At 40.6% G+C, this 22,905-nt stretch overlaps 1 protein-coding gene and 1 non-coding gene across 8 annotated transcripts in view; one reads left to right on the top strand and one right to left on the bottom strand.

Annotated features, from left to right (window-relative positions):
* The window catches only part of ATP2B1 (ATPase plasma membrane Ca2+ transporting 1), a 135,355-nt gene that overhangs the window by 93,066 nt on the left and 19,384 nt on the right, over positions 1-22,905 (top strand). For all 7 annotated transcript variants that reach the window (XM_025284346.3, XM_006067024.4, XM_006067025.4 and 4 more), the window contains 6 exons: positions 36-278; positions 2,365-2,606; positions 5,143-5,380; positions 10,120-10,299; positions 10,947-11,034; positions 11,397-11,503. In XM_025284346.3, the coding sequence (XP_025140131.1) occupies positions 36-278; positions 2,365-2,606; positions 5,143-5,380; positions 10,120-10,299; positions 10,947-11,034; positions 11,397-11,503 (1,098 nt within the window). The remainder of the gene's footprint in view (positions 1-35; positions 279-2,364; positions 2,607-5,142; positions 5,381-10,119; positions 10,300-10,946; positions 11,035-11,396; positions 11,504-22,905) is intronic.
* On the bottom strand, positions 12,355-12,487 carry LOC112584838. The gene has a single exon (XR_003109233.1). It is a non-coding gene; the product is annotated as a small nucleolar RNA snR80 (small nucleolar RNA).

The following is a 22,905-nucleotide window of genomic DNA, read 5'->3' on the forward strand; positions in this document are numbered from 1 at the left end:
TGTAGCTTAACTACCTCTTATTTTTGTCACTGTAGAAAATGATGAAAGATAATAATTTAGTAAGGCATCTGGATGCTTGTGAAACCATGGGAAATGCTACAGCTATTTGTTCAGATAAGACAGGAACATTGACAATGAACCGAATGACGGTTGTTCAAGCCTACATAAATGAAAAACATTATAAAAAGATTCCTGACCCAGAAGCTATCCCACCAAGTATTTTGTCCTATCTTGTAACAGGAATTTCTGTGAATTGTGCTTATACATCAAAAATATTGGTAAGGTTTCTTTAATGATTTATGTATGAAAACTAATTTTTCCATTTGTGATGATTTGACTATATGTAGTTCTTCAGCCCTATCACTGTTATTCATAATTTGAAGAAATGAGCTGTGTTAAGTTTTTAAATAAGATCTGTTGATCAGTGTGTATATTATGTTTACTTGTATTTTTCTTCTATATTTTGAATTTTCTGTGTTTAGAAACTTTTGAGCCGCATAACCAGAATAAGTCCTCAATTTAAAATTTCTACTTCATTCATTTTGTGAAAGACTAGGCTATCTTTCTGTAGAAAGTCAATTTCCTGGAGCAAATTTTGAAACCAGATTTTAACTTACTATGTGTCAAATACGCTTGCTATAGGCTCTGTTTGGTTTCTCAGTAGATTGTACCTATAAGGTGATTCTTAAACCTTTGGCACTAACTGAATAAAGAAACTCTAGACTTGTGGTACCTTAGAATAAAATATTTTTAACTTTGCACATTTAAAAAGTTTTATTTATAACATAAAGAATGAGATTGTTATGTGTTCTAGTGACTTATGGATGAAGACTGTAAACGCAATTAATATTGCCTGAATTGGATTATTGGACTGGAAAGTTATGAGATATTGGTTTTACATCTAGCTCTGTCTTTTACTAGCTGAAAGCCTAAGCTTTACTTTCTTCAATTGTTAAGTGAAGATGGTTTTATCTGCCCTTCATACTGTTGTGATGATTACAGAAGGAGATATTTGCGAAGATACTCTGAAGGAAATAAAGGTTTTATATGTATTTAAGGCAACTATATTTTAATGACTGTACTTTTATTTTAAGCCATAAAAAATGGTAAAGTAGATTTAATTTTGAACTATTTAATATAAACTTTTATGAAAACAAGAGAAAAGGAAGGAAATTAAAATTTATCAAGTCCTATATGTGTCAGGCTGCGTGAATCACAAGCTGGAATTAAGATTTCTGGGAGAAATATTAACAGCCTCAAATATGCAGATGATAGCACTGTAATGGCAGAAAGTGAAGAGGGGCTAAAGAACCTCTTGATGAAGGTGAAAGAGAAGAGTGAAAAAGCTGGCTTAAAACTCAATGTGCAAAACTAAGATACAGTATATGGTCCCATCACTTCATGGCAAATAGAAAGGGAAAAAGTAGAAGCAGTAACAGATTTTATTTTCTTGAACTCCAAAATCACTGCAGATGGTGACTGCAGCCCTGAAATTAAAACACACTGGCTACTTGAAAGGAAAATTATGACAATCCTAGACAGGGTATTAAAAAGCAGAGACATCACTTTGCTGATAAAGGTCCATATAGTCAAAGCTGTGGTTTTTCCAGTAGTCATGTATGGATGTGAAAGTTGGACTATAAATAAAGCTGAGCGCCAAAGAATTGATGCTTTTGAACTATGGTGTTGGAGAGGACTCTTAAGAGTCCCTTGGACTGCAAGCAGATCAAACTAGTCAATCCATCCTAAAGGAAATCAACTCTGAATATTCATAGGAAGGACTGATGCTAAAGCTGAATCTCCAGTATTTTGGCCACCTGATGTGAAGTGCCAACTCACTGGAAAAGACCCTGATGCTGGGAAAGATTGAAGGCAAAAGGAGAAGAGGATGAAAGAGGATGAGATGGTTAGATAGCATCACCAACTCAATAGACATGCATTTGAGCAAAGTCTGGGAGAGAGTATAAAAGACAGGGAAGCCTGGCGTGCTATAGTCCATGGGATTGCAAAGAGTCAAACATGACTTAATGACTGAACAACAGCAGCATGTGTCAGGAACCAACTTTAAACTTTACGTGTCTTACCTCATTTAATTCTCCTGTTGTCCTGATGTTGAAGCCAAAAACTATGGCAGTTGAGTTAACTTGCCAGAAATTCACATAGCTAATAATTGGCAGGGCTGAGAGTGGAATCCACGTCATTTTTGCCCCAGACCTTCTTTCAGCCTTTCTTTTTCTATATTCCTCTTTGAAATGCTGATACTAATAGAGGTTTCCTATATGATTTTGTTTAGAATGTCTTGTTCTGTTTTGCATTCTAAATTAAATTGTATGGTACTAGCTTCTAAACCTTTTTCTCTTATAGCCACCAGAGAAAGAGGGTGGATTACCTCGTCATGTTGGTAATAAAACTGAATGTGCCTTGCTGGGATTTCTTTTGGATTTAAAGCGGGATTATCAGGATGTTAGAAATGAAATACCGGAAGAAGCACTGTACAAAGTCTACACCTTCAATTCTGTCAGAAAGTCCATGAGCACTGTCCTGAAAAATTCAGACGGAAGTTACCGAATATTCAGCAAGGGTGCATCTGAGATAATTCTGAAAAAGTAAGAGTAAAATGCTTAGATGAATAAATTGCTCACTGTGGTCGCTTTATGGAATACCTACTCTGTTGTTATTGTTGATACTTTATTTTTGTGAACATCAGGCATTTTCTAGGACCTTAAGAGTTTATTAGTGTATTTAATGGTATTGATCTTTTGTTCAGGGTATTCTGCCATTCTCATACTCCAGCTTTTATTTCTTAGTATTTTTCTACAGGGAAAATAAGCCCATTATATTCAGTCTGTATGGTTTAACAAAATGAACATTGATATTTGTTCTTAGGGATGTTGAGTCCATTGCTGTATAGGATCACAAAAAATAAAAGCTTCCTGGGAAGAAAAGTTCATGGTCATGTCTTCTATACTGCATTGTAGATAGTGATGAATGAATTATATATTAGTTTTTAGAATAATAAAGCATTAAAACTTGATCTTGAGGCTCTTCCTTTTATATCAGAGTGAGGTTTTATCATACTTAATGCTACTGCATTGTTGTATTTAAATACCTGCTGTCATTTTGGATGGTAATCTTTTTTTCATACTGTCCATATACAGACCAGTGGCCCCAGTTTTGACATCACATGTTTAAATATAATTTTCCTAATGCTTATCTGTTATTACAAGCATTGAAATTATTTTGACCTTTTTTTAATTCCAGTAGAAAACTTTTTTTAAAAATTGAGGCCAGTTCTGGAAAATTAGAACTCACTTGAAATTGCAATATTTAAAATATTTCCATTTTAGTTTGCTTATAAATGGATTATAATCCAATGTTATAATGTGTTCGGCAGATTATAATCCCACAGATTAAGATAAAAACACATAAATGTTAATGTAAAATATGACAAATGCACACAAAATTTTTAAGATGAGAGATCATACTTTGAAGGGTGTAGCATTTAAGACAGGTTTTGGTATGAAGTAAGAACGTGAAGGTGAAGGAGGCCACATTGGAGGGAAGGAGGTGAGAATGTGCAGACCATATTGGGGGAATAGCTAATAGTCACACAGTTCAGCTGAATGGTGATGGGCTTTTGTGACACATAGGACTTCTTTCTTCCCTTTACATGTGCTTGGTTATCTGACTTCCCTCAAGTGTGAGATATCTTGTTTCTGGGGCTTGTTGGAAAGCAGGTAGATGGATGGAGGAGATTTTTGAATCAAAACCAGTCAGGTAGTGGCTCTGTTGCAACTCAGTAGCTTTGAGATCTTCCTTTAGCTTCCATTTTTACTTCACTGAAAAAAGAGAATAATGACTCCTAATTCTAAGACAGTGAGATAAAACAATGCATGCAAAACATCTCACATGGAGTGCACTAAGTAGACAGTATTCTTCTCACAGTGAAATTTACATTTTGTTGTGGAGGCTCTTAAATTCTAGGCTCAGCAGTTAAAACAGTTAAGTAGGCCAGATAATGCAGCTGAAGAATTTTTTTCATCAGGTAGCAGAGGGAGCAAAACTGTGGAATTGATAATTCTTGCATCAGGGAATAAGGTGGGTTGGGAGGAGGGGAAAGGATGGGCTGGAGACTGATATCAATTCAAAGGCTATTAGCTCCAAGTAAGAGCAAGAAGAAGCAGCGGCAATAGGAAGGAGAGGAAATATTCAGAGGACAAGTACATAGGACTTAGGAGCTAATACTATGTAGATGACAAGGGGAAAGGAAGTATTCAAGTATTCAATGTGAGTTTAGACTTCACATTGAAATTATTGGTAGTAATGTTGATATATATTCAATGGTCAGTAAGGAGACAGCCTGTAGTCTCGCCTGCAGTCAGTTTAAAGTACTGGTACAACATCTGAGTGGACTCTTAGGATGGAAAACCAGTCAGAACAGAAGATGGGGATTTGGGAATCACTTTCCTAGAAGCAGGAAGCAGTGGCATCTCCAAGCAGGAAGAACAGGAGAGGCAATGTGAAAAACGTTATGTAGGGAAGTATATACAGTGTAACTTTTATTTACTACATTGTTAAAAGGTTGTAGTTCATTTCACTGAAACTAAAGCTATTTTGGCATTATCTTTCATTCTAATAGAAGGCTTATTTTAACAGTAAGTTACTTTTTTCTTTCATGGTTAAAACAATATAGGTGATAAAACAACATCTCAGGTAAGGGGTTGATTGATTGAACGCGGCTTTTTACTGTAAAAGAAGGACATATTTGGCAGTTTTGTGTTACTTAAGACTAATATCTAAATCTGTACCAAAATGTACAGGTACGTAGTTTATTCTTCTCTGCCACTAGGGGTTTTTGGTGAAATTTTTAAAGCCCTGCATTTCCTAAAGAGAAGTTTTAAGAATATCTCGAGTAACTGATTCAATGAAGAATGATCAAATGAGAACCATAAAAAGAGAACTGTTTTGTAAAGGGGAGAGTGAAAAGTAAATATGGTTGAAGCCTGTAAAAACGCAACATACATAGTTCTCTGAATTCCAGATAATCAGATTACATGATTTCTAGCCCATCCAAGTCACTTAAATGGCATTAACTATTATCTTTGTTAATTATTGATGTTTGGATTCAACATTTCCTTATAGGTGTTTCAAAATCTTGAGTGCTAATGGTGAGGCAAAAGTATTCAGACCAAGGGACCGTGATGATATTGTAAAAACTGTGATTGAACCGATGGCATCAGAAGGCTTGAGAACCATATGTCTTGCATTCAGAGATTTCCCAGCAGGAGAACCAGAACCAGAGTGGGATAATGAAAATGATATTGTCACCGGCCTTACATGCATTGCTGTTGTGGGGATTGAAGATCCTGTGAGACCTGAGGTGGTGAAACGTTCTGTGTTCTGCATGTGCAGAAGGCACTAACTGTAACCGGTTTTCTAGTAAAATTCTTAGCCTTTGTGATTTTCTTTCCAGTGTGAATCCAAGATGAGTGAAATAATAGTACTTGGGATGCATGTGCTGCCTATTTATGGTTTTTAATTCAGTAACTCCTCTTTGGGACCCTCCATGTTTATTTAGCACCATAACCAGTGCCTCGAACTGAGTAGGTTTTTTCCCATTGATACTTATATTAAATTATATAGTAAATACCATTAAGTTATCTGTGTTCATGCTCTGTGGTCCAGCACTGCCAGTAGGACTTTCTGCAACCATGGAATTGTTCTGTGTTGTTCCATATCACAGCCACCAGCCACATGTGACTACTGAGCTTTTGAACTGTGGCTAGTTCAACTGAAAAACTGAATGAAAAAAAATTTTTTTCAATTTAAGCATCTTGCTACCAGCTGGACAGTCCGCAGCTCTAGACTTTGCTTTTCTTCCTTAGTTTCTTTTTTTTTTAAGTTTATTGAGCAATAGCATTTTTTGTTACTGAGACTATACGAGGATACTAGAGACATAAAGATTTTTGACATCTGGTTCCTAGCCTCAAAGAAGTCACTGTCCTGGGTGGAAGTAGACAAACGCATAGTTACAACCAGCATATTAGTACATAGATACATGTGGAAAGCATGTTACCTGAGCACAGAACATGAGCCCCCAGCCTTTTAAAGTAACAACGTGTTTAATGCCTTCTTACCAGGTGCCAGCTATTGTGCTTAGTGCTTAATGTGTATTATTCTACTTAATGTTCACCTCTGAGCTTTAAGTATTGTTACTTACAGAAAGATGAAGAAAAAAATTGAGATTTATAGAAGTTAGCTGTAAACCATAGAGCTGGTATGTTCAAACCTAGCTCTCCTTAAGACATGTGTGCTTAAAAACCACTGTGCTGTATTAACCCTGAGAGGTGTCAAGTCACTGACTTCCCAGAGATTACCTGATGTGAGTCTTATAGGATGAAGAGGTATTAGCTAGACCGAGAGAGAGAGAGGAAAGCGCATTTGAGCAAAGAAGCAACATGAATAAAAAGCACAAAGGCAAAAATAGCTTTTGTTCAGTGACTGTCATCAACTAAGTGCTTCGACACCCAATATGTAGTACCAGGCGCTCATCTAGGAACTGGAAATACTGTAGGAAACACAATAATTATGAAACTTATGCTCTAGAGAGGTAACACAACAGATAAAATGATAGGTACTCAGTGTGCCAAGGGAACACACATTCTGTAAGGAATAAGACTTGGTCCCTGCCATCATAGGCCTTCTAATCTAGTTGGCATGGGGTATGAGGGGGCATCAACTATGACTAGTACAAGTGAAATAAGGGCCATAAAGGATATGCACAGAGTGATACAGATAACAGAGACCCCATGTTAAAGACTTCTGAGGATTTAACATTTAAGTTGAGCTCTGATGGCTAGAAGTGAGCCAACCATGTTAAGTAGCTGCAAGAACAGTATTCCAGGAAAAGGGGACCAAAAATACAGTAGCCTTAAGGCAAGAAAAAAGATAGCACTAAGTCATGTCCGACTCTTGTAATACCATGAACTGGAGCCTGCCAGGTTCCTATGTCCATGGGATTCTCCAGGCAAGAAGACTGGAGTAGGTTGCCATTTCCTTCTCCAGAGGAACTTCCTGACCCAGATATTAAACCCAGGTCTCCCACATTGCAGGCAGATGCTTTGCCGACTGAGCTATGCAGGAAGTATTTAGTTTTTTGATGATAGAAAGGAAGGCGCTGTGTCTGTAAGCCTGAACAAGAAAGGGCAGACGAGATTATCTTTGGCCTTACCAGGCAGTAAGGGCTCTGAATTTTATTCTGAAATGCAGTGGGAAGTCATTGAAGAAATTCAGGCTGGGAAGTGACATGATTCATGTTAAAAATTGTACATGGAGTACTCTGTAAGAAACAGAGAAGTCGACACAGAGAACCTAATGAGATGGTTGCAGTGATCTCAAACAAGAGATGATCATGGCTTAGTACTTCAGTTGTACCAGGGAAGTTGGAAGGAAGTTTGATTTCAAAGGAAATGGAGGTAGAACCACTAGATATTCATATGTTGGATTTGGATATGTGACATTGTGGAGGTGTCTGAAAGAGCCAGTTATATGTCAAGTAGGCATTTGGAACTAGAAGCCTGAAGGTAACGTAGGCAAGAGAATGTCTTGAGGAAAAGGTGTAGCTAGAGACTTAGGACAGAGCTCTCTCTTAGTAACTCTTCTAGAGGAGTAGGAATCACTCTTCAGCTTGCATAACTGAGTGGCTGGTAGATGGTATTACCAATGTAATAAGAGACAAAGCTGCCTAGTTAGAGATCAAGGTAAATTCAGTTTGGAGTTCTAGAGTTTCAGATGCTTGTGAGACATCCAGATAAATCATGTTTGCCAACCTTTGGTCAAAGGAAAACCATTCAGAGTTTTATACATTGATTTATGGCTTAAATCTTATCTAAATAGAATGTTAAATCAGGATTCCTTCAACTTTTGTCCTTTGGAAGATGTATTGCTCATTTTGTGTTCTTGGCACTGAGGTTGATAGGTTTATTTTTTTTTTAACATGAAAGTGGCAATTCATTTCTTCAGTATCGCAAAACGAGATGAGTGCTTTCAGTGAAGTGAGACAGTGTAATAGGAGGTAGCTTTCCAGAGTGCATCTCCTGGACCGTACAGTCCTCATGTAGAGAATCTTGATTAATTAGATACCTGGACTAAATCCAGCTTTATTGCATATGCATAGATGCTTTAAAAAGATATTTGGCTTCTCTTCAGTTTCTCTGTAAAATTGGAGGTAACTTGTGAGTTTTAAGTGGATGCATTTGGTGATTAGTGGACTATTAATAATTTAGTTTGCTCTCTTAAATACCATTTGCCACATAGCTTTAACCAAGACCAACTGTCACTTCCTTAGCCTGCTTTCCTCATTTCTGTTACCTGCATGGCCCTCTGGGTATTTGCATTTGTAACCTCTGTTCTGAAAGGATCGTCATGGGTTTTCTGGTTAGAGAAGAACAGGAAAGGATTTTCTAGGCAAAGGGAACTACAGAAGCAGAGACCCCAAAATTATAGATAGATTAAGTGTATAATAGAAAAATCTTGGAAGCTATTTTTTTTTCTAATTCTTTTCTGAAACACAATCATGATCCTTAAGACTTTTAATGATAATCCCAAATATTCATTATTTTTAAAATTTCCTAAATTGTACCACAAATGTGTATTCAAATCAGAATCACCCAGTGCACACATTAAATCTATTGCCATGCCCCTCAAAGTCTTAATCTAGAGCTCTATAGGTTTCCTCTCTTTTCCATTCTTACAGATTATCTGTCAAAGAACAAATAGTTTTATTTTCTTCTAATCAGCAAATACAGTCATATTTTTGCAGATTATTTGTAGAAAGACGTGTGTCCTGGGGAGTTTTCAACATTCCAGATTTTGCTGAGTGCTTTCCTTCTATTTCCTGTAAACTGGTAGTTAGATCTAGAGTAGGGTTTCCAGATAAAATACAGTACACCCAACTAAATTTTCAGTTTTATCTAAATAATTTTTTTTTAATGTAAGAGTGTCCAGTAGTACAGTATTTGGTCATCTTATATTTTTTTTAATTGAAATGTATCCAATCTACAATACTGTGTTAGTTTCAGGTGTACAGCCAAGTGATTCAGTTACACATTTTTTTCTTTTTTATTCTTTTCCATTATAGGTTGTTACAAGATATTGAATATAGTTCCCTGTGCTATACAGTAAATCCTTGTTTATCTACTAGGAAACTATTCTGAAGCTCAAGTGTGATACTCTATTATACTGAGAACTTTGTGGTTTATAGTATAACAGTTGAGTAATCGTCATGTATTTTTAAGAAAGTATATTAGAAAAAGAACTCTATTGTCAGGTATATCAGGCGTTTTAAAGGGGAAACAAACATAAACACAGGGATGCCAATTAAAAAAAAAGCTATTGTAATAGCTCAGGCAACAAGCATGGTGATGGGAAGTGCAGGGAAGGTTTGAGGTCCAATCTGCAGGCTTCTTTGGCCCTTAAGGATGTAGAGGGTAAGGGAGATGGAGGAGGTCAGATCATCGTTAGGTTTCTATTAGATAGAAAGCATAGTTTTCCTTTTGGACACCTACATTCTGATGTCTGCTTTTCTGTTATGACTAAGAATCCAACTCTCACAATGAGCTGGGAAAAAACATGTAGCTCTGAAAGTAATTAGCACATAGATGGTGGTTGGAGGTTCTAGAATAGGAGAGATGATGACCCTTAAAAAATAAGGAGTTGGGTGGAAAGTGAGTCTCTCTTTACCCCAAGAACACCAACAGCTGGTGTCTGGGCAGTAGAACCCGAAAGGTAGAGAGCCAACCAGGAAAGAATTGCCTATTGGTTGCCGGGGAAAAGGCAGGGGGAAAGGCACTGGGAAAGGCCTTTGGCAAATGAATAATGCAGGCAAGTTAAGTAAATGATAACTGAAAGTGAAACCTAAACTAGGACTGTGGCAGTGGAAAAGGAAAGAAGAGGTTATTGGGCATACTGCAAGAAATATTTAATATCTTGAGACGAAATGAAGGTTGTCATTTGTGGGACTGTGAGGCAATCTATATTTGTTCAGTGGAATTTTTTTTTCCCCATCCTGGAAATACTCTAATTTTCTTTCATGATATGAATTTTTTCCACATTAACCAGGTGCCAGATGCAATAAAGAAATGTCAGAGGGCTGGAATTACTGTGCGGATGGTCACTGGTGATAATATTAATACTGCTCGGGCTATTGCCACCAAATGTGGTATTTTACATCCTGGGGAAGATTTTCTTTGCCTAGAAGGTAAAGATTTCAACAGGAGAATACGAAATGAAAAAGGAGAGGTAAGGGTGTTTTACTTTTTAAGCTGCTATATTTTTAGTATATTAGGAAATTCATTCAACAAATACACTTTGAGTATTCACTGCGTGTTAGGCATCACACCTGGAAAGGCGCAGCCCTCACCCCAAGAAGCAAAACATTATAGGAAATAGAGGGAACAAGTGATAAAGAAATTTGCATTGAAGGGAGTGAGCCGTTCTTTTTTACAGTCCGGGCCCAAGAAATGCAGTCTGTGTAAGCCAGTAAGGGGAAATGATTTTGGACAGGTTGCTATGGAACATATTTTAGGAGGCCCCAAACTCTGCACTACTTATGCTAAGGAGTTTTCATGTTCATAGGCAGTGGGGAGATGGTTAAAATTTGATTTTGTAATGATATGTATAACATTGTTCTCAAACTTGAGTCTGCTCAGAGTGACCTAGAGAGCTTTGTGTAATACATGGATTACTAGGCCCCACCTCACAGTATCTTGATCAGCTAGGCCTTGGATCTTGCTCAGCAATTTCCGTTTCTAACAAGTTCCCAGGAGTTGCTGATACTGCTAGTCTGGTAACCAGCCTTTGAGAACCACTGATACAAATGCTAGATAGCTAATTTGGAATTAGAAAACTAGGCTTGGGCATGTTTTAACTTTGACGAAAATTTATAGATTGAGCAAGAGCGGATAGACAAGATTTGGCCAAAGCTTCGAGTGCTTGCAAGATCATCTCCTACTGACAAACATACACTGGTTAAAGGTGAGTAGGTTTTGCAATTTTCCCACAATTTCTTGATACAGAAATGCATTGTTTCCTGAAATAGTAACAGATACTGAATATTAGATTGAATCATGGATGTCGTCTTTGCCAATAAAATCTAAATACATTTCCCGTTGATACCTTAGGTGGATTGTGTTTATTCTCAGTGAGTAAAATAGGATATAATTGCTAATACAACAGTTTCTGGAGTTGTTCCTTGCCCAGCATCTCAGCAGTTTCCATTTCTCTATGCTTAATTATTTATTTTGAACCTTGAGTCTATAAAACTGGCCAGCCAAGGTATACCCTACAGAATCACGATTAAACAAATTGTTTTTACAGCACAAATACTTCTATTCCAGGTATAATTGACAGCACTGTTTCTGAACAACGCCAGGTGGTAGCTGTCACTGGTGATGGTACAAATGATGGCCCGGCATTAAAGAAAGCTGATGTTGGATTTGCAATGGTAGGCACCCACCTAATTCAAATACTCAGACGTAATTTACTGGCTTGGTTTTCTGTTTGTTTAGTTTCTTTGTTACTAAATTGCTGTTGATTTTAAACACTGTCCCTGTACTCTTGAGGGACAATATGTAAGCCGAAATTGGTTTATAACTCTAATTAGGTTATATAATAACTTTTTTTGATGCTGGAAGAAGACGTCTTTTGAACAGTTATAATAAGATCATACATTTACGTTGTACTCTGTAAAGTACATAAGTGTCTATATCTCATCTAAACCTTATAGTGGTCCTGTTAAATAGGGGACAGGCTTAGGACAGTTAAGCGTATTTAAATTAAGAATAAAATTAGAAATCTTGCACTCAACTGAAAATGTCTTGAGTAACTTTTAAGAATAATCACTTAATATATAATAGATCTAATCTTGTTTGATTGAAAACAATCTGCTTCACCCCACCCAAGTTCTCAATTTATATTTGATTATTTAAAAAGTGGGAGGAAATTTCAACCTTTCATTATTTTCTTTATACTGTAGCCATAGTACTGATGAAGTGTTTACTATAAAATAGATATCATGAAATACACATGCTACATAAATGTTTAATGATTAAAATTAGACTGTTGAATCTTTGAATCCAATCCTAATGTTTCAGTGTCAGAATGAATCTTTGTACTTAACATGACATAGACAATTTAAGTATTTTATTTAATTTTAATTTGATTTATTTAACTTTTGGAATATACAAGTCTGTAATCACAATTCTCAAATACAAAAATACAAAACTGAATTTTCCCCCCTAAATTTGAAGCACACATTTATTGCAAAAAAAATATTCTGGATGATGTGAGGATGTTATTTATCACACTTAATATGAACATTCATAGTCATTGTAGAAATAGAAATATTAATGTGTGTTATGGGATGCTAACCCTGTCTGGGAGAATTTGTGATAGAAGGTATGTGCTTCTAGAGTATGATCAGGCTTTGAATTCTGAAATACAGTCAGGCCCCAGGTGTTTCAGATAAGAGAATATTTATGTATACCAATGTTTGTTTGCATAATTTATCCCCCTGATGTTTTGCTGCTAAAATAGGGGTTTAGCAAAACCATCACCATGGTGGCTGCCTTTGAGCAGAAGTTAGGGAGATGGAAGAAGGAAATGATATGGGTAAAGTACCCTCAACCAGTAGCTGTGAACCCAAGAGTTTCCCACCCTGCCTTGTCCCAAATTCATTATGGTAAGCAGTGTGTTGTTGTGAACCTCTGAAGAGTGGAGAAAAGTAGCTGAGAGGATAAGGAATATTTCAGGGCCGTTGCTTTGGCTGTAAGCAAAACAGGTTAGCTTTGGAAACACAGAATCATTGCTCTTGAGCATTTAGCAGGATCCTTATTTCTGCTCTCATCTGGACAGCTGACCAGGAATGTATTTATGTTCAATGCATTTTAAAATTTAAAAACAAAAAAACTTTCTTCCTAAAACTTAAGTGTTTAAGGCAGATGCTAAGGGCTTTAAATAAAGGCAGGTAAATATAGTATTTCAAACAAAAGCACAATACAGCCGCTAGTCTTGTTTGATTTTTAAGCCGTGAAAGTTTTGTTTTTTTTTTTAATTTTATTTTGTTTTTAAACTTTACATAATTGTATTAGTTTTGCCAAATATCAAAATGAATCCGCCACAGGTATACATGTGTTCCCCATCCTGAACCCTCCACCCTCCTCCCTCCCCATTCCATCCCTCTGGGTTGTCCCAGTGCACCAGCCCCAAGCATCCAGTATTGTGCATCGAACCTGGACTGGCAAGCCATGAAAGTTTTAAGCCCATTTTACCACCTGTTTTTTTAAAGGTAGCATGTCAAAAAAATCTAAATTTATTTTAGATTTTTTTTTTTGTATGGTGGAAGAGTAAGTGCTTAGTGGCTTGGGCTTGAAAGCATTCTTGCTCAAGCTTGAATTTACTTTGTGTATTTGTTCACTTCTTCAATTTAATATTTTAAAACTGACAAAATTATTTATCTTTGGATTTTATTAGAGACCCATGAAAAATTGCTATCGATTAGATCTTTCTAAACCTGTCTCTTATATTTTAGACAAATAATATTTTAAAACACTCTATTCTCTTTCTCTCCTTTTTTCTCTCTCTTTCCCTTTTTCTCTCTCTCTTTCTCTATGTCTGTGTCTATGTATATTTAGCAAATTCAACATTAAAATTTACAACAATAAAATAAAGGGGCTCTAATGTGAGTACATTATTAGCTTGCAAAGAGACCTGGCATTTTCCCCTACTTAGCCACTCCTTTTAGAATTCCTTTAGATGGCAAGTCTCCATGCTGTGTTTAAAATATGATTATATCATTTGTAAAATTATATCGCATTATTCTTATCGAGGGGCTTCCCAGGTGGCACTAGTGGTAAAGAACCCACCAGCCAATGCAGGAGACAGTGGGTTCGATCCCTGGGTTGAAACCATCCCCTGGAGGAGGGCATGGCAACCCACTCCAGTATTCATGCCTGGAAAATCCCTTGGACAGAGGAGCCTGACGGGCTACAGTCCTTGGGGTCACAAAGAGTCGGACACGACTGAAGCAACTTAGCATCCACGCATTCTTACCAAAATTCAGTTAACCACACATCTACAGATATTTCTGTTGTCAAAGCCTGAATGCCATTGTCAGGCGAGTGTATGCTCCTCGGTTCTGTCTCGTCACAACAAAGATTTGGGGTGACGGACAGTAAAGCCCCCCTCAGCGTGTTGCAGCTCTCAGGTCTTAGACAGACCATGTTATAGCTCTTAGGTCTTGAACAGACTATGTTATAGCTCTTAGACAAATCAGTGTTACAGCTCAGTGTTACAGCTCTATTTAGATAATAGCAGGAAAATCCATCTTCGAGGCATGAGGGCATGTCAAGCCAAAGATACGACGAAGAGAAGAGCACCCCAGCACGCAGGAAAGAGAGCGAGTGAGCCCTTTGGCTCCTCTTTTTATATGTTTTTCCCTCCCCCTGGGCCAGCCCTATGCAAATTAGGCCAGCCAGGAGTGCTGTTTGTTCTACCTGAAGTCCTCACTCCAGTCCTCAGACCTTCCTTTGACCTTCCTTTTTTCTATTTTCGCGGGCTTTTCCCTTCCTTGTCTTTTAGCCACCACCAATTTGGACTTCTGTTTTCTATTCTAACTACCTAACATTCTCCCCTCAAGAGATGGGAGGCCCAATTCTTTAGGAATAGGGGCGTCAAGGTCTTTCTGGCTACTTCCTGCTGAACTGGGATGGTGAGGAGTATTGGGCCTCCCCCTCTTGCTAGTCTTAGGCCTCAGAGTCCTTATAGCGGGGTCCATCTAAGGGTGAGGGATATTTTCCATGGTTGGCTGTAGTTTTATATCTTTGTTGAGCTGGCAGTGCATGTTGCAGCTTGTTGACCTGGTGGTGGAGGCTTAGCATCTATGGTCTCAAAATTGGAGACTACTGCATACCCGGCTCTTCTTTTTCCATCTAAGACAAAGCTTCTTCCATCAGTGTACCAGATTTCCTCAGGATTGGTCAGAGGATCTTCTAACAATCCCTCTCGGGATTTTGTCCAGTGGTCCAAGGTTTCTAGACAAGAGTGAAAGGGAAGAGAGCCCTCGGGGGTAGGCAGGAGGGTGGCTGGGTTAAGAACCTCACAAGGGGATATAGTGAGACCTGGATTTTCCATCAGCATTACCTGATATCTGAGGATTCTTTGATCAGACATCCATAAATGGCCTCTCCCATTTAGGAGTTGTTTTACTTGGTGGCTGGTAAAAATAGTTAGTTTGCCCCCAAAGGAGAGTTTTAAAGCATCTTCTATCATGATTGCAATAGCTGCAAGATTTCAAAGGCAGGGGGGCCAGCCTCGGGCGGTTGGATCAAGCCTCTTGGATAAGTAAGCTACAGGCTGGGGCTCAGATACCAACCTTTGAGTTAACACTCCCAAGGCTGCTCCCTCTCTTTCATGGACATAAAGTTGGAATGCTTTTTCTGGGTCTGGCAACCTCAAGGCAGGTGCCTGAGTTAAGGCCTGTTTTAGTGTAGCCTCTGCCTTCTTTTGAGGAGTTCCCCACATTATTGGGATTGAATCATCCCATCCCTTTAAGCTTTCATATAAGGGCTGGGCAATTAGACCATAGTTGGGTATCCAGATTCTACAATACCCAGTTAGCCCCAGGAAAGCTCACAATTGTTTTCGAGTCGTGGGGGAGGGCAACTGGAGGATTCCTTGTACCCGATCAGAGGACAGCCTCCTAGACCCGTGTGTAATCTGAACTCCCAGGTAAGTGACTTTTGTCTCGACCGTCTCTGCCTTAGCACGGGAGACTTTATATCCCCTTTCTGCCAAAAAGTTTAGAACCTGAATTGCATGTTGTTGGGCACTTTCTCATCTGGAGAGCAGATTAGTAGGTCACCTACGTATTGTAATATTTTCCCATTAGGTCCCAGGTCCAGATCTAGGAGATCCCGGCTAAGGGCCTGTCCAAACAGGTGGGGGCTATCTCTAAACCCCTGAGGTAATACTGCCCAAGTCATCTGTTGGTGTTTTTCTCCTGGGGCCTCCCACTCAAAGGCAAAAAGATATCGGGGTTCTTTAGCCAGTGGTATGCAAAAAAATGCATCTTTGAGATCCAGGACTATAAACCACTTGGCCCTGGGTGGGATTTCTCCCAAGATTACATAGGGATTGGGTACTGTGGGTTGGAGGCGGGGACTACAGCTTCATTTATGATCCAGAGATCTTGAACCATTCACCAGATTCCATCCTTTTTCTTTACTGAGAGGATTGAGGTGTTACATGGTGAACTGGTGGGAACCAATAGCCCACAAGCAAGGAATTTACTTATTAAAGTAAATTAATAGTAGTCCCTCCCAAGCCTCTCTTCTAAGGGATACTGTTTCCGGTTAGGAAACCGAGTGGGATCTCGGAGGACAATGATGACCGCTTCAGCTTGGTGGGCTCATCCAGGAATCCCCTGATCCCACCCCTGGGGGTTAATTTTGTCTTCCCCTAGTTTTTGGTCCCTCTCTATTGAAGAAGGTGTAATGGGTTCTTCAGTAGTAACCAGGAGCTGTAGTGCTCCAAGTGCTGAAAAGCTTCCCATCACAAGGGTGGTCCCCAGTTTAGTGAGTATGAAAGTGAAGTCGCTCAGTCGTGTCTGACTCTTTGTGACCCCATGGACTGTAGCCTACCAGGCTCCTCTGTCCATGGGATTTTCCAGGCAATAGTACTGGAGTGGGTTGCCATTTCCTTCGCCAGGAGATCTTCCCAAACCAGGGATTGAACCCGGGTCTCCCGCATTGTAGACAGACACTTTACCATCTGAGCCACCAGGGCAGTATGTCTTCCCAGTGACCACCAGAAACTGGTGGGAAAATATTTGTCCATCCCAGCAACAAAGAAGTGCTGGGGTGAATCTTTTAGTACTTGCTTTTCCTGTAACACCCAGAATGGAACAGGTTTGGGAGGAGAAGGCTCTGGAGTAGGAGATCAAGACAGAGTAGGTAGCCCCTATGTCAACCAAGAAATTCTTGGGCCTACCTGCCACACCAGCTGCACCCTTGGCTCCAGCCCCGTGATGGTTATCTGTGACAGGCGGGCTGGCTGGAGCGGGCCGCTTCAGTCCTCTTGAACCATCGTGAGGGCAGGCTTGGCGCTTGACCTTGAGGCTCTCGGGTCCCGGGGACAGAGTGCCGCCCAATGTCCCAGTTGATGGCATTTGTGGCAAGCCATTCTAGGAGACTTGTCACAGTTTGGACACTCTTTGGCCCAATGCCCGGCCTGTCTACAGATTAGGCATCTGTCTCGTGCCTTGTCCCTCAAGGACTCGGGGTTTGCCATAGGGCTTCTCTGGAGGGCGGCCAGCATCTGGGCATGCCTTATCTCTTTCTTTCTCTCCTTCTCCTGGGCCTTGGCCTCCTTCTCCTGTTCTCTGTTATAAAAGGTATTGGTGGCTGTCTGGACCATCTCATCTAAAGAGGCAGCAGGGTCCTGTTGCTGTAGCTGTTGTAACTTAATTCTGATGTCTGATGCACATTGGGACAGGAATTTGTCCTTTAAAATCACCTGTCCCTCATAAGAATCTTAAGTCCAGATTGGTAAACTTTTGGAGGGCCTCTTCTAGCCTCTCCAGAAAGGGAATGGGGTTCTCGTTGGGCTCCTGAGTTATTGCTGAGACCCGGGCATAACTGATTACTTTTGCTGGGCTGCTTTTAATCCTGCCTTCACACAGATTAGAAAATGATCCCTTTCCCAGATGTGCTCAGTGTCATTATAACTCCAGTTAGGATCGGAGGAGGGGACTGCAGTTTCTCCTACTGGGTATTTATCGCTTGACTTCAGAAGCCCCGTTGCATACCTTCCTTTAAGACCCTTGGATGCTCAGGGTCAGATAAGTTTGACTAAATATGACCATGATGTCCTTCCACATCAAGTCAAAGGCCAAGGTAATATGTTGGAATGTATCTATATATTTGCCTGGGTCATCTGTATAGCTTCGCAGGTCTTGTTTGATCTGTCTTAGTTCTAAGAGGGAGAAGGGCTTATGGACCCAAATTGGTCTGAATTCGCCTCCAGTTCCAACTAAGGGACATACTCGAGCTGGCTTTTGTGGAGGGGGTGCTCCCGGATATGGGGGCACGTTTGGATACAAGGAAGGAGCACCAGACAACTCGGGAGCTGTGGGAGCTGAGCCTTCATGGGCGGGTGGCGGGAAGCAGTGCGGGTTGGTTCCTTTTCTTGGTTGCCTGTGCCTAACACCATTTGCCTAGTGGGCTCACTTTTAGGGCATACAATAATCCTATACTTAAGACAGAGTTCCTTCATATCTATTTTTTTTTTTTTTTTGACCTTCATATCTCTTAATTGGGAGAAGATTTGGACATAGGGGATCTCTGTCCATTTTTCTTGTCTTTTGCAGAATAATTCTAGCTGCAGGATGGTATTGTAATTTAAACTCCCATCCTCAGGCCAGTGTTCCTTGTCCCCCAGTGGATACTGTGGCCACGCAGTGGCACAAAAGAATTTTAAGCGACTCCTACTCAGAGTTAGAGGATCGAACAGCTTCTGGTTATCAAGGATGCATCTCAGGGGCATCTGCCGGGAAGTGGATTGGTTATTCCCCATCTGAAAGACAGTCATGACAGGGAGGAAAACGAAAAGAAAAAACTAACAGTCCTCCTTCAATTTCCATGGGTGTACTTCCTTAGGGGTGAGTCTTTCTGAAGCTTATCCTACCCAGTACTGTTGCAACCTGAGAGCCAAGTGTTCCCAGGTCAGGGTGCAGATCCCCAGGCAGGCTGAGGCATGACAGCCCCCTGGAGATCGACTCCCTGGGCAGGTCAAGGTGTGACGACCTCCTGGGATCCCTGGGACTGGCAAATCCCCGAGCAGGTTTCGAGGACCAGATCCCTAGGCAGGTCAAGGCAGGATGACCTCCTGGGACCCCCAGACTAGAGTTGGGCATCCCCAAAATCTCCAGTGTGACCAGTGCTGAGTAGGATTAAGGGGTTGGATATTATATAGTATTTCCCTCCCAAGGCCAGCTATTTTCTGGTTATCCCTCCAGAAGATTGTAGAGGCAACATTGTGGGCCCGGATGGGGCTGAGGAAAGGAGCGTGAAACAGGAGGAAAGGGGGCAGAGCACAACCTTTGAAAGAATGACATAGCACAAGGGCATAACGTAAACTAATTAAAATCAGTTGGGTCCAACATGACAAGTTCAGTTCAGTTCAGTTCAGTAGCTCATTTGTGTCCGACTCTTTGCGACCCCGTAAATCACAGCACACCAGGCCTCCCTGTCCATCACCACTCCCGGAGTTCCCTCAAACTCAGGTCCATCGAGTCGGTGATACCATCCAGCCATCTTATCCTCTGTCGTCCCCTTCTCCTGCCCCCAATCCCTCCCAGCATCAGAGTCTTTTCCAGTGAGTCAACTCTTCGCATGAGGTGGCCAAAGTACTGGAGTTTCAGCTTCAGCATCATTCCCTCCAAAGAAATCCCAGGGCTGATCTCCTTCAAAATGGACTGGTTGGATCTCCTTGCAGTCCAAGGGACTCTCAAGAGTCTACTCCAACACTACAGTTCAAAAGCATCAATTCTTTGGCGCTCAGCTTTCTTCACAGTCCAACTCTCACATCCATACATGACCACTGGAAAAACCATAGCCTTGACTAGACGGACCTTTGTTGGCAAAGTAATGTCTCTGCTTTTCAATATGCTGTCTAGGTTGGTCATAACTTTCCTTCCAAGGAGTAAGCATCTTTTAATTTCATGGCTGCAGTCACCATCTGCAGTAATTTTGGACCCCAGAGAAATAAAGTCTGACGCTGTTTCCACTGTTTACCCATCTATTTCCCATGAAGTTAAATTCAAGTAAACCTTAATCCCCAATCTGTAAGCCAAAAGACACACCCAGAGTTGGCAGGACAGCTCTAAGGCACTGTCAAAAGAGGGAGGGGTGGGTGGTTCCCCAATGATTGGGATGATCCTCCCACTCATTAGCATATGAGTTCACCCTGACAGCAAAACCTAGCCAGGCTGCATTCCATGGCCCCAGCCCTTGTCCTCGGCAATGGCCCACACCCTGAAGAATGGCTTCTCTCTGAATCCTAACAGATCCACCTCTTACTTATTGCTTTGTCTCTCAATGAATTTTTGCAATGAGACAGAGCCTAAGCTTCATGGGTTTTGGCCAGGCTTGAGTCCCAGGAGAGAGAGAGCTGAAGGACAGGAGGAAAAAGCAGTGGGACAAATGTGCCAAGGGATCCCCTTCGTAGCCTGCCAGAAAGCCTGCTCAATTCCTGACCTGTGCTCACAGTTTTCATTGGCCTGATCCTTGGCACAGAGAAGAGTAAGAACAGAAGAACCCCCATGGGCTTGGGTAACAGCTACTGGGGCTCAGCAGATAGCGCCTTTGGGACATGCTGAGGAGTAGCCTCTCCAGAGTCCCTCAGTTGCACCCAGTGCCTCCCGCCTGTTCGCAGGGGTTCAAGAAAATGAGAAACAAGAGATTGTCAAGGAATTAAGATTTTGTTAGGCATGTCCCTCCAGCCATAGGAGCGGGGACCTCCTACCTTAACCGGAGGTCTTCTGGAATCATGAGACAGAAGCGTGAGCTTTCTGCTGGGTTCATTTTTCGCTGTCCTGGTTTCCAGCACGATGGGCCTCTTGTCAGTTCCCTTGCTCTGGGTTTTCTTCACGTTCCGCTTCTACCATGGGAGCTTTCACTGAGTTGGGCTCCTGCTGTGCTTGGCTTCCCCCTTGCAGGGCCCACGCCGTGGTTGTTTCAGCCAGGTTAAATCTGAGTCACGGCACCACAGATGTCAGGCGAGTGTCTGCTCCTTGGTTCTGTCTTGTCACAACAAAGATTTGGAGTGACGGACATTAAAGCCCTCCTTGGCGTGTCACAGCTCTTGGGTCTTAGACCGTGTTATAGCTCTCAGGTCTCACACAGACTGTGTTATAGCTCTTAGACAAGTCAGTGTTACAGCTCTATTTTATTTAGATAATAGCAGGAAAATCCATCTTCTAGGTGTGAGGGCATGTCGAGCCAAAGGCGCAAAGAGAAGAGCGCCCCAGTGTGCAGCGGGGGGTGGGGGGCGAGAGCGAGCCCTTTGGCTCTTTTTATATGTTTTTTCTCCCCTGGGCCTGCCCTATGCAAATTGGGCTTAGCCAGGAGTGCTGATTATTCTACCTGAAGTCCTCACTCTGGTCCTCGGACCTTCCTTTGACCTTCCTCTGTTCTATTTTCGTGGGCTTTTCCCTTCCTTGTCTTTTAGCCACCGCCATTTTGGACTCCTGTTTTCTATTCTAACTACCTAACGCCATGATGTATTAATATTTCTGAAACCAGGTATGCATCTGTGGTAATAAAATCTTCCCTAAGGTAGTTAAAATATCTTAATTTAAAATACTTTCAAACTTTGGGTTAATAAACATTTGTTTCTTCTCCAAACATTAAGAAGCTGTTTCCAGTAATCTGGTCCAGAGGTGAGTAGTTGCTGCCTCCTAAAGGTTCAGCACATAAGGGAGTAAATCCGTGAAGCACAGTGGCAACAATGAAGAACTAAACACAGCCCAGGGAGTGCCTCCAGGAAGAAGTCCTAGACTCTGCCTCTACAGGCTAAGAGAGGTTTTCTGAAAGAGGTGCCATTTGAACTGAGGGAGGGAGAAAAGTACTGCCAAGAGACTCCCAAGAATTACAAGTAGCCTGACTTCCCTAGAAGAGGGTGTGGTGTTGATGGGTACTAGATGTGAGGATCATAAGGGCTTTGACTATGAAGCTGAGCAATTTGTTCTTTTATCCTGTAGATCAGCAGTTCCCAAGCAGACTTCTGATGTCTGACGACTCTTCGTAGCCCTATGGGCTGTAGCCTGCCAGGCTCCTCTGTCCATGAGATTCTCCAGGCAAGAATACTGAAGTGGGTTGCCAGTATTATTCTTGATATTGGCAACCCTCTCCAGGGAATCTTCCCAACCTAGGGACTGAACCCAGGTCTCCTACATTGTCAAGCGGGTTCTTTACCACTGAGCCACCTGGAAAACCCCAGCATACAGCTTTAAGAAGCTCATAAAAAAGCTGTTTTAAACTCTTTTTGATAGAAAGTTTCCCAAGCTTGTTTCACAATGGAACGAGTTTTTATTTGGACACCAATTAACATCTTAAAGTTGCTTTTTAAATTTCAAAAGATTTTGAACTGGGGAGTGTGAGATTTGCATTTGCTAAAGATGGAGAACGATCAGAGGCAGGGAAATGTGTTGGGTTTAGATGTGTTAAGTATGTTGCACATTAAAAGTAAAATATTCAGATTAGGAGCTAGAAACCAAAATTTTAAATTAAGATTGCTCCTTCATGAACTATTTCAAGAAAAGCTTGATTTGGACTTTGTTTTTGTGTTTATCAAAACAATATTACATAGCTTTTAAAAAGTCAGACAGTTGTATAAGACTTGATAAACTATATCCCCTACCACATATCATTTCTTACAGCTCATTTTTTGACTAAAGAAAAGCAACTATTTTCGCTGTTTCTTTTCCTTAGTTGTTGGCCTCCATGTATCTAAATAGCACAATAACAAGGATTTTTTAAATTTGTTTAATAAAAAGTATCTGTTGATGACTTTTCATTTAGGGAGGTAAGGATTTAGCACTTTGATAGGCACACACAGAGACATCTATAAGCTTTCATGCGCACTTTCTATCCTGTCTTCTTCCATCAGAGTTAGAGATCAGTCAGTATACCATCCTTATTGTGATTGGTTATAGTGACTGGAAATGCTATTCCAAGCTGAGCCATGTGGTCGCTGATAATTACTATTACTTCCTTGCATGACTTTTTGTATTCACTGTACATTTTCTTTTTCAATTCACCTTTTAATCTTTATTTATTTGTTTATTTT

Source organism: Bubalus bubalis, chromosome 4 (assembly GCF_019923935.1).
Source record: "Bubalus bubalis isolate 160015118507 breed Murrah chromosome 4, NDDB_SH_1, whole genome shotgun sequence".
NCBI classification, from domain to species: domain Eukaryota; kingdom Metazoa; phylum Chordata; class Mammalia; order Artiodactyla; family Bovidae; genus Bubalus; species Bubalus bubalis.